Source organism: Puntigrus tetrazona, chromosome 5 (assembly GCF_018831695.1).
Source record: "Puntigrus tetrazona isolate hp1 chromosome 5, ASM1883169v1, whole genome shotgun sequence".
NCBI lineage: Eukaryota > Metazoa > Chordata > Actinopteri > Cypriniformes > Cyprinidae > Puntigrus > Puntigrus tetrazona.
Genome location: NC_056703.1, coordinates 7,599,395 through 7,619,063, shown reverse-complemented (window position 1 = coordinate 7,619,063; position 19,669 = coordinate 7,599,395). Strand labels below are relative to the sequence as shown.

At 39.9% G+C, this 19,669-nt stretch overlaps 2 protein-coding genes across 4 annotated transcripts; one reads left to right on the top strand and one right to left on the bottom strand.

Moving 5' to 3' along the window:
- Positions 1-99: 99 nt before the first annotated feature.
- zdhhc12b (zinc finger DHHC-type palmitoyltransferase 12b) lies at positions 100-5,175 on the top strand. 2 transcript variants are annotated; one of them, XM_043239894.1, is made up of 5 exons: positions 100-511; positions 1,992-2,131; positions 2,213-2,305; positions 2,425-2,591; positions 3,665-5,175. In XM_043239894.1, exons 1-5 carry the CDS (start codon positions 415-417, stop codon positions 3,978-3,980), a joined length of 813 nt encoding a protein of 270 aa, XP_043095829.1. In that variant the 5' UTR covers positions 100-414; the 3' UTR covers positions 3,981-5,175. The 2 variants fall into 2 exon arrangements, with proteins under 2 accessions (XP_043095829.1, XP_043095830.1); XM_043239895.1 differs by lacking the exon at positions 100-511 and adding an exon at positions 563-1,295.
- Positions 5,176-19,562, bottom strand: pkn3 (protein kinase N3). 2 transcript variants are annotated; one of them, XM_043239853.1, is made up of 22 exons: positions 19,297-19,562; positions 17,803-18,079; positions 16,822-16,976; positions 14,343-14,472; positions 13,499-13,650; positions 12,434-12,650; positions 12,088-12,270; positions 11,716-11,825; positions 10,726-10,869; positions 10,475-10,550; positions 9,467-9,635; positions 9,260-9,362; positions 9,081-9,154; positions 8,817-8,886; positions 8,637-8,728; positions 8,184-8,360; positions 7,712-7,774; positions 7,524-7,600; positions 7,274-7,416; positions 6,808-6,915; positions 6,647-6,727; positions 5,176-6,570 (listed from the first exon to the last, which is right to left on the bottom strand). In XM_043239853.1, the coding sequence occupies exons 1-22, from the start codon at positions 19,315-19,317 to the stop codon at positions 6,370-6,372; spliced, it is 2,823 nt and encodes a 940-aa protein (XP_043095788.1). In that variant the 5' UTR covers positions 19,318-19,562; the 3' UTR covers positions 5,176-6,369. The 2 variants fall into 2 exon arrangements, with proteins under 2 accessions (XP_043095788.1, XP_043095789.1); XM_043239854.1 differs by lacking the exons at positions 16,822-16,976; positions 17,803-18,079; positions 19,297-19,562 and adding an exon at positions 15,892-16,410.
- Positions 19,563-19,669: the final 107 nt, after the last annotated feature.

Sequence of the window (19,669 nt, the reverse complement as noted above, 5' to 3'; positions counted from 1 at the left end):
CCTCTGCATCCCAGTTCGAAGGCGACGCGTCACGTGACCACAGCCGACCAATAGGAAACGTGACATCTACCAGTTTCATGCCTAAGCGGTGGAACTGCATCAACAAGCTTATTAGAGCGCGAGAAACGCAGCATCTACATGAAATACCGCGCTTCGGCCGCGTTACGTTGCTAGGGTCTGCTGTATTAGACGTGCAGCGGAAAAAGCAACACGCCTGTGGTTAAAATGCTCCTTGTTCTGGAATTCGGCGCACGACGCGTACGAGCTCACTTGACAGCTGGAATGTAACGTTAACTGGGTTTCTTATGAGCTGGCTAACACAGCTAGCTGCCCGTAGAGGTACTGGGAATAAGATGCGTTTCATTGCCAGCACACAGCAGACGCGTGCCTAGGCGTATATAGAAGTATGCTAGGATGTTCAAAAATGTGTTCGGATCAGGCTTCCTGGTGAGGACCGCTCATGTCATCTTGACATGGGTTATAACGTTGATTCTCTTCCTCCACGACACCGGTAAGTGCTCCTGAGAGATGCTCCAGACCTGTTACTGCGTGGCTATGCGATGGACATAACGCTGCTTCAACGCTTCCTTTACATGGAATAGAACTATTGTACTCTAGCGCACTCTGTTACATTCTATTCTCTGCTGTATCCGAACGCTTCTTCTTTTTTACCGGGTAAAGCGGATGAGGCGAAAAGTGAAATGAGATACCACGTTATGGCAAAGTCAAAATGAAATTAAAAAAAGTAGAACTTATGACAGATTTGAAATTATGAGATGCTAAAAATCAATTATGAAAATTATTAAAAACGATGACAGTCAAAATTATGAGACAAAAAGGTCTTATTATGAGGTACTAAGTTAACTTTGACGTACTAAGTCGTAATTATAAGATTTTAAAATAAATTACAAAAAGGTTTTATCGCATGCTTATCTCATATGTTTATATATTATTATTTTTCTGCTGATTTTTGGCGCACAGTCAAAACCGGTGCAGGTTTTGAGAAGTTGCGAGGAGACGGATTTTATATAAAATTGTGTTTTAGGCAAGGATTCAATACTTTCTGAGGATGTCGAACATTGTAGGACATTTCAGAGCAACCTGTCACCCGAGAGTGTTGTCAAAAGACCCGGTACTTCGGTAAAAAAAAAAAAAAAAAAAAAAAAAAAAAAAACATGAAAACACGGTACCAAGTGTTCTTTAAGATGTACCGAGTACCGGCTCAACCCGCTTCTTGACGCACGCCCTCGCGATGCAGAAAACGCGGACGGAATCTTGGAATCCGGTTTTAAACGGTGTGTAGCCTACATTTTGCTATAAGCACTAGTGCATGTAAATATAAAGCCGCAAATATGAGACCCTTATGTTCTGCGCGTCTCTGTGTTAACGAATGAACGGCAGCGGTTCCGTTTAACGTTACTATATACACCGAAGCGCGTGACGCTCGCGCCGAGTTCAGCGTCCGCCTCTCAGCGAGGACATAAATACATAAACACCTCCAGAACCGCTCTGAGAGTCACTTCACGTGCAGTTTACCGCTTCGCCTGAGCAAGACCAGCGTCATATCAGACGCTGAAATGTACAGGTATTCACGGCGACCTGTCAAAATAAAAGTTTCGACATTGCGCCAGAAATATATGATATATGATTTATAATAACGCTTGTAATAGGCCACTACTGTTTATAAATACTATAATGTATATATTTTTTAAATATTCGCACAATATTTATTTTTAATTGTAATAGTAAACTCCCTTTATTTACCAAAAACGTTTACAGATTTGACAAGTGTATGATGCTTAATGCTTTAAAAATCTATTTAGAAGTTATGTATTGCAGCAATTATTTACAATTCCACTACACTGTTTTGTTTTGTTTTTTACTTTAATATATTGTGTTACTCTTATGTTCTGCTATGCTCTGTTATATTCTATTATACTCTAATTTCTGTGCCACTATATTCCACTCTACACTACTGTGCTTTCACGCAGACCTCCGCAAACAGGAGGAGACTGGGGAGCTCACCCTGCCGGTTCTCTTTGTGCTGCTGGTCCTGGTGTCCGTGTTGCTGTACTTTGCAGTGTCGCTCATGGATCCCGGTTTTGTCCTGTCTGACGAATGTGACGTGCAGGTCAGCATACAAGAGTTTTTGTCAGCCTAACCCGTGCGCGTGCATATCACAAACCCTATGCAATTTGCGTTTTTAACGCAGTTCACGCTCGGTATCGCAGAAGAAACACAGGATATGATTCCACAGACCACAAAGTCCATACGGCTCCGGCGCTGTGGGCACTGTCTGGTGCAGGTGCGTTGTCGCTCATTAAAGATGGACCGTATGCATACACGTAGAGGTTTAAAAATTGTGACAGCTACGTTTGTTTGTTTCTAATCTAATAATGAACCTCTTTGAATATGAATCCGTAGCAACCCATGAGATCCAAACACTGCCAGACGTGCCAGCACTGCGTGCGGCGCTACGATCACCACTGCCCCTGGATAGAGAACTGCGTCGGGGAGAGAAACCACCGCTGGTTTGTGCTTTATCTGGCAGTGCAGCTTGTCGTCTTACTCTGGGGGCTGTACATGGCCTGGTGAGTAGAACTTACGTAACATAGAGTGTCCAGCATGGCAAGTAACATGTTGAGGACTATTATGTCCATTGGCGCTAATGGACATAATAGTCCTAAACACATTACTTGCCATGCTTTTCAATTTCAAAGAGGTGACCCCAAACAATGTCATCAAGATTAAAGGGGTGAGAATTCTGTCATTAATTACTCACCCTCATGTTGTTCCAGAAACGTAGTAAATACTTTGTAAAAACAGTCCAGTGGCTCAACTTCAGTTTTATGACGCTATCAGGCTCTTTTTTTCGTGCAAAGAAAATAAAAATGACATAATATACATATATAAACCAATCTATTCCCCTGAGTTACGTCTTCCGCCATTTTAGACAGTATCACAACGCATACACACGTTTTCCTCTAAGCAGAAACAATGCCTATTACTTACATGCAAGCGCTTCTCTCGAAAACGTCAATGATGCAGATTACATCATTCTTAAGTACTCTCAAAAATGGCAGAGGATTTGTAAATTGTAGCATCGCAAAAAGGAAGTTTGATTCACTGATGTCACACGCACTGTTTTGCCGATGTATTTGCAACGTTTCTGGATCTGGGAACATTTCAGTTGTGTCGCTGCCTTTGGAGGGTCAGAGAGCTCTCGGATTTCATCAAAAATATCCTCATTCGTGCTCCGAAGATGAAGGAAGGTCTTACGGGTTTGGAACGACACGATCATGTTATTCCAAACCCACAAGACCATTTTCGTAACGCAAATTAAGATATTTTCATGAAATATACAAGATTTTTGACCACTTGTAGACAGCAACGCCACTAACACGTAATGCTCAATACCCAGAAAGGTAGTGAGGACATCAGTAAAGTAGTACAAGCCGTCTATGAAGGATCAGAAAGCTCTCGGAAATTCGGTTCAAAAATATTTTCTTTCGTGTTTCGAAGATGAACGAAGGTCACACGGGTGACATAAGGGGAAGTAATTGATGTCAGAAATTTAATTTTTGGGTGAAATAACTCTTTAAAGCATAAAAAAAAACACTGGACGAACATCTGAAGAACATCTCACAGCTGTAATCTCGTTCAGGTCCGGCTTCAGTCACGCTCCCACCTGGCAGCTGTGGTTGAGGACCAACGGTGTGCTTCTGGGAGCAGCGGCCGTGGTGGCCGTCCTATCCCTCACCGTGCTTCTCCTCCTGGGCTCTCACCTGTACCTGGTGTCGCTGAACACCACTACATGGGAGTTCATGTCTCGACACAGAATCTCTTACCTCAAGCACTGCGGTGCAGACGAAAACCCCTTCGACCGCGGAACCCTGCGCAATCTCTGGGGCTTCTTCTGCATTTGGGAACCGGTGGTTTGGGAGCATGTGTATTTCAAGCAAAGCAACGATCCCATTTAATTCCCTCGGAGTCACGACTGCCGTGACAAATAACCCAGTAGATGGAAGTCAGTGTTTTGGTGGAAATCGCTCCTAACTGCATCTGCAGAACATCTAATCTACTTTTTCCTTGTGAATGACCCATTACGTTTTGAAAAAGCGATTTTTAAGTGCATGAACTTTGTAGTTGCAATGATGTTTGAAAAAGTGTTATGAAATAGGATGGAATGAGCATTTTTATAAAAGGTGTTTTGTGAGTATTTTGCCCACATAGAACTTTGACGATTCGTTTGTGCTGATTTTGCACATTTTAACGCAGAACAAAAAGCACAAAATCACAGTAACGTTTTAAAATGTGAATTGTGGTTTCCCATTAATGCAATACATAGATATATTAAAGTTTTATATGCTAATTATTTATTATCCTGGCTCTGCTCCTATAATCTCTCTTTCATGGTACTAAAAAGCCGTTGGACAAAAGTAATTAAACTAGACACCCTGTCAGCTTATTTTATAGCAGCAGCAGATGATGTACTGTTACATCAGAAATTATGATGTGCAATTATTGAACTTGTGAAATACAGTCAGTTGTATATACATATTTTTAGGAAAATTGACATCCCCTTTCAAGGTCCGTTTCAGACAGGGTAACAAGTTCATGTTTATTATACAAATTATTTCCTATAGCACTTTATATATCAGTGGTGAAATTTCAATATGCTTGTAATGTGACTTTCTATTAAATGTACTGATTTATCGTGACATAACGTAATACACTAAACGTGACAAATTAACATTAAAAGACTGAGTTTAGAATACAAACATAATCAGTGCTATAATGTTCAACATTACAGACACTTTTTTTAATGCAAAACTTTATATTTTTATATAAGCAGGGCTTTCCTTTGACACATCAGCATCTTAAAGAGAGAAAGATGTAAGTGCATGTGACACTCCTTTGACTGTTAGATATCAGTCCATTTTGTACAATGCGGTACACATAGTGTGAATTTGATATAATATAATCATAAAAAGCAATAATTGTTTGTTTTTACTTCCTTTCATTTTCTTTAAATTGCTTAACTTTTGCACTTGAGTGCTTTTAACTATGACTGATTTCATGAATGATTTGCGCCGTTTTGATCTAAGTTATGCAATTTTTTTCCCTCAATGTAATATTTTGAAACTTCGGCATTCAATAAACTGAACAACATGGTCACGTTGTATTTTATTTCTGAAAATACATTCATCCCGTTCAGTTACATTTACTTAGATATTTAATTATCCTTCATGGGGCTCTTAGAAATGGCAAGTTTATCATTTAAATATTTTAGTGTCATTTTGTTCACAGTGTAACTTATCAGTAGTAAACCACATTTACAATGATACAATGTAAGTAGCCTGATGTAGTCAAAAGTAAAATACAGACAAACACCTTAAATAACGAACAACGTAATGAGCTTCTGTTAGATGACGCAGAGAGCGGATACAGTCGGAACGGTTTCGATTTTAGTTTAGCGAGTTAATGTGCTAACCGTTTCATGCTACGACATCAAGTAGAATACGCTCCGTCTAATTCTCGGACTATAAAGAGAAAGGCAGAGCAAGCCGCCGTTTGCGGCCGAATGTCACAAGACTCCTGCAAGTTCAGTAAAGAGCTAGGTTTGGAAAGTTGAGAACTGGTCCAAAATCAACAAGCAACATTTATCTGGGGCACCAATCCTAAATCAAATCCAGATTAGGGACAACCAGAGATCAAAATGTGAGGGTTTAACATGAACATACATCACATAGACTAAGCATGGAGGAATTTGCATGATCTAACGCCGAGAACACACTCCGATAGTTACAGTCTAGAACTTAAGGAGCTTAAGACAGATCTGCGCTGCATCAGAAATCCTTAAAAACAGCATCTCGTCCTTGCATCTCAATCTGACGATCGTTATCTGTTCAGCAACAGTGCAAGTGTATTTTGGCATCGTAATTTAGTGTAACAGGAAGACTTTTTTTTTTCTTTTTCTTTTTTTTTTTAACAGTATAACCTGACCCAAAATGTACTATGTATCTAATGTACATCAATAAATGCATGTTCGAATATAAGGGATGGGCAGTTAAAAGCTGAGCAGATCTGAGCTTACTCATAGTGCCGGCCGCACAGTTCTGGTCAGGGGTGATCGGATGGCTTTTAAAGTCCATCAGGACCGTCTTTGGAGCTTAAGCACACATTTGCAGCCAGTTTCACGAAAAGCGTACAGAAGCTTTTAAAGGGTGACACGAGGCCAGCTTCACTCGATTCCACTGCATAACTCAAAGGAAGGACGAGAGAGAATAATTGGATGAGGAAGACAGAGGGAAAAGAAAGCAGAGATTTGATATGTCACAACCCCTTCCGAGGGTAATGGAGTGGAAGTCAGTGCAGGGCCGAGAAGTCAAAGTCTGAAAAGAACTCCTGCTGCTCGGCGGTGAGGAAGAACGGGGTCTGAGGAGGGGTCAGGACAGGCTTCAGGCGCGTGAACTCCTCATCAAAGTTACTGACGTCTGCTGGAGCTTTAATTGACGGCAGGAAAGGAGGTTTGACTCTTTTGGCCAACAGGGCTTCCCAGTCTATGCCCTGCGGAGAGGAACGAGGCTTTTAAAAAGAGTTTAAACTAAGGTAGTCAAAAATGATTCAGTTGAGTGACCGTCACCTGGAAGAACCTGTGTCTCTTCACTTCATTGGCGTCTTGCTCTCCTGCTCCCAGTCGTTTTTCAGGGTTCTTCTGTAACAGCTGCCATTAACGAGACCGAGTGTCAACTGGATTTCAATTTGTTTTTTTTTTTTTTTTCTCTCCAAAAGGGAAAATGTTACCTTTTGTATTATCGAGACCGACTCAGGAGACAAAAACCTGGGGTAGCGGACTTCATCGTTCACTATGCTGTCAAACACCTCCTCCTCGTCGTCACCGGGGAATGGAGACTGGCAGATACAACAGAATGCATTACACTACTGTTTATTTGACCAGAAATATAATAAAAAGCATAACGTTCTGAAATGTTATTGAAATTTATATGAATTGATTTCCGTTTAAAAATGTTATTTATTCCTTTGATGGCAAAGCTGAATTTTTAGCAGCCATTACTCTAGTCTTCAGTTTCTCATGATCCTTTAGATTTCATTTTAACATTCTTATTTGGTTCTCAATGCATCTTTTTTCCAGGGTTTGTCTTTACTCTCAGTTTTTACTTTTCATTCTTGCTAAATTATTTTTTAAAATATGCATAAATATTACAGTATATGGCAACAATTTAGTGAATCTGTATTGACCAGGACTGACCTCTCCCACTAGCATCTCATAGATGAGCACACCCAAACCCCACCAGTCCACTGCACGGGTGTAGGTGCTGTCTGTCAAGACCTCAGGGGCCAGGAACTCTGGGGTGCCACAAAAGGTAGATGTACGATCGCCGTGTCCCATACCTGATTGGTGGAAAAACTTGACTGACTCTTTGCTCAAATACTGTCATTTGAGATCAACAACAACCAAAATGCCACATCTCCCATGGATTTTTTTTAAAAGAACATGCCTTCTTTGCAAAGTCCAAAATCTGCAATTCTCACAAAGCCATCGGAATCCATTAACAGATTGTCCAGCTTCAGGTCCCTACAAAGAGGAAAAAGAGAAATCTTACATAAAAGCACATGGGTTATTTTATACACATATACAATAGGGAATTCAATAAAAGAGAAGTAATATCAGAAATAGTGTAATTACCTATATACAATCCGGTTTTGGTGCAGAAACTCGAGGCCTAGTAATACACATGCAGAATAAAACCTGCCAGAAAAACCCTTGGTTTACAGTCACAGCCAGAGGAAAGTGTCAATGCTAAAAATATACAATGCTAAAAATATTCAGCGTCTGCGTCTGAGAACATGTGAACAAGTGTAGCACTTATGTAAATGCTCTGCAATTAAACAGATTGTGCGTGTGTGTGTGTGAGCTTGTTTTTGTGAGATATGAAGACACATTTGTATGATGACATGGGTATTACAAGGAGAAGGTGCCTTATGATGACATTACCACATGTCCACATTTTTCAAAACACTTATAAAGTGTTTTTTTGAAAATCTGTAGTTTCCTGTAAGGGGTAGGTTTAGGCGTAGGACAACAGCGCATACAGTTTGTACAGTATGAAAATCCCCACAATTCACAAAAACAAACGTATGCGTGTTTGGGTGTGTACCTAGCCTGGCGTTCAGAGAAGATGCTGTTGTGGATGTGGGTCATCAGGTCTCCTCCAGGTGAATATTCCATCACAAAGCACACATGGTCAGGTGTCTGGAAGCACCCATACAGGTTCACCAAGAAAGGATGACGCGAAACATTGATGGTCTCAAAAATTCTCTTTTCACACATTAAACTATAAAAGAATAAAATAAATTCACAATATTATACAAGCCAAATACAGTTGGAAGTGTTTGTTATTGTCAGTTCCGTCAAAGGAACTACAGTTTCTCAATTCTAAGGATCCACAAGCAATTCAGCTCTTCGCCACATAAAAAAAATGTGGCTATATATATTTATTTATTTTTACATACAGACCCATTCAAACCATATTAGTGGTTTATCCACAGACAACTGATTATCGGTTAACTGATTAAAGAAGACATTTCTGATACAGAGATAAGAACGTCACCTGTCAACTTCATCCCGGGTCACAACATCTCCTTTCTTCAAGGCTTTGATGGCATATAGTTTCCCGGTCCTCCTGAACTCAGCCAGCAGGACCTTTAAATGAGAGATGACAATGACTTTGAGCCAATGGCACCATCCAGAGTTATCCGATTACAGTACAGAAGGACATTTGCAGCTTTACCTTTCCAAAGTGCCCTCTTCCTAAAACAGAAATGCAATTGAAGTCCTCCATCTGCATCCCCTCTTTCCTCCTGTGAAACAGGATATACACAGCATACAGTGAGACTGAGAAAAAGAGCAATTACAGGGAAGAGAATCCCAGATTCATTTCACTATCATAAGATTTGGGATGTTACAGGTTCAAATTTAAGACCCAAGGTTAGGGATGATTCAGGTTTAGATTTGTGCAATAATTATAATTGCACTAATAAAAAAAAAGACTTACTTCTGTGTAGGTTGGGACACAGGCCTGCCTTTGAGAACTTGGTTATCCTCAGAGGAATTCACTCTGGCAGGAGTCTGGGAAATGTGTCCCAAACCACATAATTACAACTCTAACTTGACCAGGGCAATACAGAACTACAAATTAAAAACCAAGTGTTTGTCTACAATAAGTAACTTTACCCCAGAAAGCGATGTGTCCGTCGAGGGGTTGTGTGCCAAGTGGAGGCGCGGGGGCTTGGCAGGACGCTCCTCACTGAAATTCAGTTTAACAACTGCCGAGTCTCTGTGATAAACAGCCGCAACACAGAAACAGAATCACTTTCTTTATACAGATTCATGGTTATATTTTCCTCAACCAAACCCCAGGGACACCTGCATAAATCTCACCCAGAGGAAGGGGGCGTGGATACAGATGGAGGGGACATAGCCTCAGAGCCAGGCAGAGGAGGGCTCAAGGCGGTGACGGTGCTGTTGCAGGGAGGCAGCACGCTCATCATTAGACGCCCCCAAGTGGCAAAGTTCATATTCATCTGTGCTGCCCGCAGAAAATTTTTCCCTGAGAGAAACATTAAAGGATACTAAATCTTCTGACAAGAGGTCATTGTGCTATAAAAACATCCTGTAATGTTCAGAACTCAAAACCTTCTTGTTAATCTAAACAGAGCTTGTATTGAAGGCAGTCTGCCGATAGTATGGCTAAACAGCCAATGTGCGCATACAGTGTAAATCACTAGGTCCATGCAGAAACCACACAATAAAGATGGCTCATAAGACAAGCTGTGCAGTTCCAGACCACATCGGTAAGTATTTGGTCCTTTGTAAACAAATCTGCTATAAAATTAAGTAAACAAACAATGCACAATTCACACAGGATTTTCAGAAAGAAGAAAAAGAAACTAAAGGCGGATGCAGTGCAGACTATAATGGATCCGACAGTAACTGGTATTATCACATGGTCACTAATGCTTTGTCTGTTAAACAGATTGTTTGATACAAGTATTTAAACGGTTTTAAACAAAATCATAGCTGCGACCATTTGTGAAGCACACAGGCTGTCACACATGCGCAAGTGTTAGCTAAGCATGGCAGTCGATGTTTACTTTAGAATCTACAATCCCCTTTTAGAGTCTATTCAAAGAGTGTTCTGATAAGGGGGGGGTCAAAAATAGGACAGATGTGAAAATCTGCGTGAAATGGTACAAATGTGGAACGTGAAAACAGAAGGCAAGAGTGTGGTCCCTTTAAATCATACAAATACCATGACGCATTAGTCTGAAACATGTTTCTGAACTGCATAATGAACCATAGCATGACGTCACATTTGAGTTTTGAAAGCAATCAAGTGAACATGAGAGAGATTATGCCAACTGATTATGACACTCTACTCTAGCACACCTTTTTCTTTTGGGAAAATCCGTTTCTGTCGTTGTAGTTTAGGATGTCGCTCAATGACAGGATTGTTGAATCTCACCTGAAAACAAACAATATTGGCTCACTAACATGCATTATGTGTCCACGTACTGAAGCATCGTCCTCTGCAGAACATCCTGAATTAAATACACAGCAGTTGTAAACTGCAACCACACTCGGCTTTGTGCTGTAACACGATTTGTCACTGGGATGAAGATGATGAGAGGTTCTCTCACCTCTGTGAACAGTGTGCCCTGTGGCTCTAGATAAAGACACATGCCATGCCGTTGGTTGTCCAGGAAATCTTCTAAACGCAGGAACTTCACTGCACACAGGGACCTCCAGTCACGCCAGTACACTGCAATCTCCAGCTCCCGAGACTGCAGGAGTCAAAGGTCATGTGAAGGGCAGAAAAAAAAAAGGAAATCAAACTCTCAGATATCAATTGTAGTTGCAATTCTTTTCTCTTTACACCTCACAATGGCTCTTACGTTGTCATTTGAAAGTTGGGGAAAAAAAAAATGTTGGATATTTTCTTCAAAAGAAGCTTCTTATCACCAGGGTGCATTTATTTCATTGTGAAACATTATTACAGTTATTGTGGTAGGCTTTCCTGTTAAGGCAATTTCTTGCCCTATTTCTTGAGATACATCATGTGCACATTTAGTCAGAAGTCAGAAAGCATAACTTGGTGACAAAGATAATCAAAATCTCCAAGACAGACACAGCAAAATGCTTCACCATTCATCATACGAATGTGAAACACAGCCGTTGGGGGGGGAAACTGCTTCAGTAGAAATAATGAAATAAGATCTCTTTCTCCACCGGTACAGCTGAATCAGCTTGGAGAGAGCTGTGGGCTGACTTGGCCAGTATTGAGGCTGAGTGTCTATGTCCAAGGGGAGTGCGAAAGATTACAGTAATGTTGAGGGATTAGTTTGGATTACTCCGGAGGCGGCTGATTGCACTCTGGAAGTAAAGCTGTGTTAATGAAGGTGAGAAAAAGGCTTTTGCCAATGGCCTTCACAGGAACTTTCTGTAAAACAGATGTTGCTAGTGTTGCCTGGTATAAAATGACAGTTATAAATGGCATGCTGTAAAAGCACTCAGACAAGGAGTCTGAGATTATTGGCTTGCGTTTAGAGTGAGCTCCTGATCTGAATTCAAACTCTCAATTATTCACTACATTCACTGTGCAATATGAAGTGGAATTTGCTGGAACTGACCCGCTCCAGTTCGATGCTAAAGCTCTGATTCCAGGCCTCCTTACTCAGCGGCCTCCAGTGAGTGCGACCAACTATTTTGTTATCCACCTTCAATACAGCACTGATCTCCACTGAGAGAAAACACAAGAGGAAAAAAAAAAAAATCATACATAAATACATACAAAAATCACATAAGAATTAAGCCGTTTCATTTCTAAGGACGAAGAAAAATAATCTTTTGATAGTCCATTCAAACTGTTTATTTTATGAATTTTATTGATAAAATTTATTTGGACATGGTAGGAAAATACAGATACAGGTTTTCTTGTCACTGCCCACAGACTATTGTCAAATCCATTATATTATATACATTGCTTTCCCTGTGAGACTCACATGAGAGCTCATCAGTCTTGGTGGTCTTGCCGTTGGTGCTTCGAGTAGAAAGACCCGTTCTCATCCTCAGGGATTTGGACTCAGAGGGACTTCCAGGGGCGGAGGACATGCTGCTTACTCGACAGCGTCCTGGAACGGACTCCAACAGGTCCTGACAACCCATCAGTCTGACATCCAGTCGCCCTGAAACCACACACAATCAAGTTATACACAATGCTTTTGAAGTTCTTCAACAGGTCTCTCCAGGAAGTAAAGACAAAAAAATAAAAAATTGCATAATTTACAGAGTAAAACTAACACTCCTTAACTCCATAACCTTCCTGCTAACTTTCAGCTTTTTCGATACCTGTCAGGCTGGCTGGTTTGAAGAGCGAAGAGGATGCTGAAGAGGAGGATCGCAGCCGATCCCTCTGCAGCCCAACAACAGGCGATGAACCCACTGTAAGCTCCTCCTTGATAGCAGATCGTTTGGGATGGTCGTGTGGAAGCTCTCCAAGCCGCTGCTCCAGAGATAAACGTAAAAGATCCAGTTTCTGAGAGGACTCCTGCAAACGGGCCTGAGCCTGGACACAAAAAAAAAAAAAAAAAAAAAAAAAAAAAAAAACGCTCAAAAATACAAAAGAGGCTCTGTAAATACATATCTGAATCATACACATCTGAATGACAGTAGTGTAAGATAAAGCCACTGACAGTATTTATATGTTTATTATATCTGAAATGTAAAAAATCCAAATGAAGTTTAATTCAAACTCTGAGAGATAGATCTCAGCCTGTTCTAATAAAAGGTAAAACGCTTGATGTATTTAAAACAATCAAAAATGATCTACACGAGATACTGAAGCCTTTATTGCTTCTGGTCTTTTACATGCTAAGTGTAAGATTATTACGGTCATTTCAGCACTAGGTTATCTTTGAGCAGCATTAGAGCACAATTTTCTCACTTTATCACTCCAAGTGGACTGTCTTGTCTGTCTTGGTGACAAAGCATATACTGGGTGTGCTGCTTCAAGGTCAAGCAAGCATGGCTGAGCAACGCTGCACGGAAATGCTACTAATTATCAAACACTTCAAGATTTCATTGGCACATTGTTACTCACTTTCATGCAAAGACATTACCAGATAGTACATAGCATTTACCTAAAGTACTGTACTTGCTTTTTTTTTTGTCCACACAATGAAATCCAAAATACCTCAATGGTGTTTGGTTTCCAAAATTTCTTCAAAATATCTATTTAAGTTTCAAAGAAAAGGTTTAGAATCACACAAGGGTGAGAAAAATGAATTGGGTGGAGCATTCCTTTCAGAGTAGAGCAGTCTGTAATTTCCAGACATTCAGTGCATTCAGAATGCATCGTGCATTACTGTTAGTTTCTGAAAAGCCTTTACATCAAAGACCAATACATGCACTTACTTCGGCTAGAGCACGTCTGTCCTGCACTTTGCGTACACCAAGCTGCTTGACCACATTTTTGGCGCCTTCTGCCACAGCTGCCTCAATCCTCAGATGGTGCCTGAGTTCTTCCACCCGCAGCTCAAGTGGACTAATTGTTTCAGAGGGGCGACCTGCACAAAATTTTTAATAATTACTTAAGCACTTGATGTAAAAGGAAATTAATTGTCCATAGACAAAAAGAGCAAAAACACATTGTTAAAAGCAATCTAAGCAAACTTTGATCAATTTAATTTAATACTGGAATCAAAAGTCAGAGCAGAGCAACGCTGCTGACACTGAAGACAGAATCATTCAAAATGGGAACCATCAAATTTTGTCATGTCATGCATATGGTGAATGTTACTGCATGACAGTGTTCAAATAAAAAAGGAAATTAAAACAATTCACACCCGAATTCAAAACAAAGATTACCCCAATGCAAAGCTGGCATAAAAATGTGTCCACAAAAATAGAGAGAAAAACATCTCTTATATGTTGGGTGATGATGCTGCATTGCTGATGTCAAAGCTTTAATGTCTAGCTAAATACTACAAAGATTGGGCTTAGCATGCAATAAGACAGACAACTTTCTAGTCGTCTTGAAACCTGTTCCATTTTCATTATTTTGGTATGAACATTTAAAGGGCAATTATTGGAATAACACCTGATTGTTCAAGGAGTTTTCAACTTTGAGAAACTCTGCAATACTAAAAACATTTTGTGAAGTTGAAATAAGTGGTACTGTTCTATAAAAAAAATCAATTGTAAATGTCATGATTTCCTTCGCGTTTTCTTTACTAATTAAAAGTAGTTGTTTGTTTACCCTCTGGCTGTGTGGTCTCCCGCTCTCCCTCTCTGGCCTGGGTGACTTTGACAATCTGCATGCGGAGCAGCTCGATTTTCGTTTTGCTATCCTGCAGCATCTGCTGGGCTGTGGACAACATCTTCCGATCCTGGGGAGTGACAACAGAAGCGATAGAGAGATTCTGACATTCTGTTTTGCATTTGTTTTAGAACAAACAGTGAAGACACTGCCAGAGAAAAGAACAAACAGTCAAAGACTGGAAAGAAAAAGGGAAAAAAATTAAAGCTTTAAAAAGTAGTGAATTTTTTTTTTACTTTTATTTTCTAAAGTGCCGTTTCATGATGTTCCCATATATTTTGTAATTTCATGATTCTAAGTATTTTTGATTATTATCTATATATTTTATACAGATTTCTATGGCAATTTTCCCCATTTATTAAGTACTAACTCTCAGAATTAATAACATGGTTGCACATAATTTAATACAGGGACCAAATCTCACTATTAACTAGTAGAATATTAGCATGACGTCTATTATTAACATATTGGAGATTTATTGCTCTGCATGACCATATCTTACATCCCTAATCCTACCTAATTGCTAACCTTAATTACCTTACAATAACAAAAATATACACAAAAACAAAAAATAAGCAACAGATTAGGAGTTTAAGGCAAAAGTTGGAGTTAAGTAGTTCCAAACCTGTGTGAATTTCTTTGTTCTGACTAACACAAACAGATGTTTTGAAAAAAAGTTTGAAACCAGGTTGTTTTGGGTCACCATTGACCTTCAAAACAGCCTGAGGTTGAGTACATGACGACAAAATTTTCATTTTTGGGTGAACTATTCCTTCAATATACAAAATTTATTTATATTTATATATATATATATATATATATATATATATATATATATATATATATATATATATATATATATATATATATTTATTTATTTTATTTTATTTTATTTTTTTATTTATTTTTTTCTTTTCACTAAAGAAATTTCACTTATTTTTCCAGCCTTTAAAATTCTATGATACTTACATATTATGTAATATATACACATTACTACAGTACAAGTAAACATTCATGTCCCAAAAAAGGTAAACACTGCAAGTGCTATCAAAACATTGTTCTGTTTGTTCGAACATCCCAACCAGTCTGACAAATAAACAAAAAGGAAGAGAAATCGGAGTCATTTGACATTATTAGCCCAGAAGACAAAAACACACACAAAGCCAATCTGAACCAATATGAAAAAATTCCCTCAAAGACCAACAGGTCAAAAGTGCAGCGATCTCAATTAAACTCCTCTCTTCCTCATTATGGAGAAGCAGTCAGGTGTACACCACACCCAAACATACTCAAACATCAAACACTGACTGTGCAGTTTTCTCCCCAGAGCTTTATGAGCCGTGACGTTAGAGTCATAGTAGCACAAGACAGCAATACATCCCAAATGAAGAGACACATACTAAACCGACACACACAACAAGAAACGTGACCTTTACCGAAACCTGCATAAAACACCCACTGATGAAGTAAAGGAAAAGGGAGACCATACCGTCCATAGTGCTCTCCCCCTCTCAATGCAGCTCAAGAGGTCATCTGTCATGTTTTGTGAACTTTCAGATGGCTGTATGACATCCCTTTGCTCTTCCTTGACCCCCATCAGATGTTTCCTCCTGTGTTTATCTCGCCGTCCTCGAAACTCTCCATATCAGTTTATGTCGTATAGCAGAGACTGAAGCAAGCGTTCGAGAAGCCACCCCATTCTTTCTTCTTATTGTTCTACTGTCCTTGCGTCCCAATCTCTTGCTCGCTCACTTCTCCCCTCCCCTTCTCATATGTTCTTTTTGCCTGTTTCTCTCTCCCTCTCCCCCTCTCACGCGGTTTACAGATCTCCTTCCAAAGGAGTCAGCCACCTCTAACTGCTACTACCGCTGCTGCTGCCGTGCCCTGCCTGGCTGGCCCAAACCCGAATGCTTCGGCATTGGTTGGAGCGAAGTCACATGGGCTGCTGCTGTCGCCAGGCCCAAGACAGGAGAAACCGAATCAGTACCAAGCTCTTCCTCTTCAGACTCAAAGGGATGATGTTTTAGAGCACGTCTGTGAGCGTCTGTGTGTGTGTGTGTGTGTGAGAGATCAAGGCTCGGTACTCAAGCTGTCTGAATCCAGCACAGACATAAATCACAGAGCTGCCAGCACACAGTGTTCTCAGGAAAACGCTGCAGCATTATCGCAGCCCCGTCTGGTAGAAACACACAGGCTCAAATACAGTCACGGCTAGCTAGAGGTCATGGGACCATCGCTCTAAAAGGGTTATAAAAGATGGAGGGGGCAGAAGGGAAGGGGAAGGACCTTCTTTGCGCGCATGTTATCACATTTCATAGCCCTTTGGCAGCCACTCAAACAGATTTAAATACACACAGAGTAATGGAGGATGAGTTAATCATCTTCAAGATCCACAGGAAAGGAGGGGGGCTATCCTCACCTTGACAGAACTGTTGGCGTAAGTATGAATAATGTTCTCAGCTCCTTGTTTCACTTTGAGCTCCATGGTAAGCTGTTTTTTCAAAGTACGGACATGGCTGCCCAAGGGCGATGTGATCTCTTCCCAACGACATGGATCTGGAGAGGTGGCATCATCTGAGAAAACAATATTTACAATGAAATATGGAGCAGTTCTTTTAGCCTTTTCTGATATTTCTGAAATTTGTTCTACAGACTAGAGGGCTTGGTTTAAAGAAACTTCGTCTACACTACTATTCAGAAGTTTATGGTTAGACATTTGTTTTTGAAATTAATAATAATAATAATAATAATAATAATAATAATATTATTTAGTTAGATAAGATCACATTAGATCAAACTATTTAAAGATTTTTTTTTCTTTTTTACAAGACCTTTCAAATAATTGTTGTCCTTTTAAATTTTTTATACGTCATAAAATCTTGGGGAAAAAAAATAATAATAAAAAAATTAGATTCCATGTAGCACAACATATTGAGCACTGCATCTGCTCTCAACACTGAACAAAGGGGCAGAAACTTTCTAAATATTTCAGCAAATGTAAAAAAATAAAATGTTAAAAATAACAACAATAATAATAATGATGATCATCATCATCATAGGAATATACTACATAAAAAAAATAAAGTGTAATAATTTCCCAATATAATGGTTTTTTTTTCTAAATTTCTGGTGACCATACCAACTACAAACCTTTAAACATTAGTGTATACATTTACAAAAAAAAAAAAAAAAAAAAAAAAACACCCACACACATTCATGTCCTTTACAAGTATACAAGTTATGAAATATTTCAATTGTTGAAACTATATGAACCATGAACCAAATGTAAAAGATTACATAAAGGAAACAAGATGGGAACTTAAATGAAGTGATTTCAGTCAGTATAAAAATAAAGATGAAACAAAACTTTCCTTTATATCAATCATCACCTGTTTCTCACCTGTAACAGTATCTTTCTGGGTGGCCATAGCATGAGCATTTAGCTCCTGGAGCTCCCAGTGGAGCTGCTCAAGTTTTCGGCTGGAGGCTCTAAGCTGACCATCCACATCAGCAGCATTCTTGCGGTTGGTCACCGCCCGTCGCAGCCGCTCAGCTGCCTCTTTGATCTTCAGTTCCCGCTGGATCTCCTGCCGAAGAAGGACGATCGCATCCTCCACACGCTGCTGGAACTCAGGGTCCATGAGGTCACCTTCAGCCAGACCCCGCAGACAGCTGCTCTGTTGTGTGAACAGTGACACATTTTTGGTTCATTTACAGCACCCTTTTTTGATAAAACATCTGCGGTTGAGTGAAGTAAGGAACCTCTACGAATTTCTGCCTTTTGTTGAATATTACGTTCAAGAGCAGAAAGAAATTCATACAGGTTTGGTTAGCTGAAATCTGTTTTTGGGTGAGCTATTCCTTAAAGCAAAAAGATAATTGAATCATGCTAATCAAATAATCCATAAGTGTGACCGCTGATATTGATAATGTTGACTTGCAGCAGCAGGGTGAAAAAAAGGTTACTGATATGAGCTGAATGTGCATGCATAAATGTGCATGCATGAAGTGGTTATATCATAAGTGCCTTTGTACAGATCTCAGAGATGAGGCTTTAAATATTTGCACATTTCAGGCATTGGGAAAAGCCAAAAGAAAGGAAGTAAATATATTAAAAGCTATTTTCTGAACAGGCGATTCTTATTTTGCTGCATAGAGGGCAGCGTTTCGCACATTCTGAAGACTTCTCATGACACCATTAGGGGAAAAGAAGCTAAAAGTCAATCAAAAACAATTTACATAAATTACGTAGTTCCCATCATTCAGATTAATATTGTCAGTATTTAACGAGCTGTCAGCTAGTGTTGGATAAATACATTAACAGCAGCTAAAGCGGGAAAAACAGGCAGACCACATTTCAAAAACAGACTATCATTAACCACGACTCTTCCAACTACTTTAAATCACAAAAGACTTAAGTCACTCGGTTTTTTTTTTCCACACACATAACTTCAGTTACATTTAAGCCTCTGGTGAGGGACAGAAGAGGAAGCCGAAGTCCTGCCAAACCCGTTCGACCTGAAAATGTTTAGTGATATTTGTTTGAACAAAGTTAGAAAGCTGCCATATAAACAGCACGGGCGCGAGGAGAGGGGTGCGATGCGATAAAACGCCACATTTGTCTATTGGGTTTCTATATTTCCCCTTCTGCTTTATAATAGTTTCGCAATTGTTAAAGAGAATTGCTTTGTGGTTGATTCGCTTCAAACTGAATGAAAACTTTGAGCCACGCCGGACTTCGCCCAAAGGGAGACGTAAACATAAGCGTTTGAACGTTAACGACCCGACTGCTTCATTTTGTGCCTTATTTAATCCCCAAACAGCACTTTTTTTCGTGTTGCCCATTACTAACCACATTAGCGAGGCTGTTAAATATGTCTTATTTATTCCTTACCTGAAGCGTCACGCCCGACATTGTCAAATAATGTCCGACACACGCAGACAGCGATGCTCGGACTAACGTTAACCGAGTTTTCGCTCGAGCTCACGCGGCGACTGACTGAGAGACACTAATAACCATATCCAAGACAACCGAATCTGAGAGCTCAGACAAAAGGACATTCAAAGGGAATTAAAAAAAGTTGTGTGCTGGAAGAAGATACAGGTGGCAGACTGTCAGCCGGGAGGCTAGACGGCTCTCGAATTACCGGTAGTTTTTTTTTTTTTTTTTATGGAAGTTGCTATGCCTTTCCCATTTCCTGAGGTTTGAAAAATCCTCGCCGCCTCCCTTTTCAGCGATTGGCTGACAGCGCTGTCAGTCACGGGCG

Excerpts from the sequence above, each read along its gene's own strand:
- zdhhc12b (XM_043239894.1), top strand. The coding sequence starts at position 415 with ATGTTCAAAAATGTGTTCGGATCAGGCTTCCTGGTGAGGACCGCTCAT. Across the intron at positions 2,306-2,424 it reads GTGGGCACTGTCTGGTGCAG|CAACCCATGAGATCCAAACA; the intron begins GTGCGTTGTCGC and ends ATGAATCCGTAG. Across the intron at positions 2,592-3,664 it reads TGGGGGCTGTACATGGCCTG|GTCCGGCTTCAGTCACGCTC; the intron begins GTGAGTAGAACT and ends AATCTCGTTCAG.
- pkn3 (XM_043239853.1), bottom strand. The coding sequence starts at position 19,317 with ATGTCGGGCGTGACGCTTCAG. Across the intron at positions 14,473-16,821 it reads ACGCCAACAGTTCTGTCAAG|GATCGGAAGATGTTGTCCAC; the intron begins GTGAGGATAGCC and ends GTCACTCCCCAG. Across the intron at positions 7,601-7,711 it reads CAAAACCGGATTGTATATAG|GGACCTGAAGCTGGACAATC; the intron begins GTAATTACACTA and ends TCCTCTTTGTAG.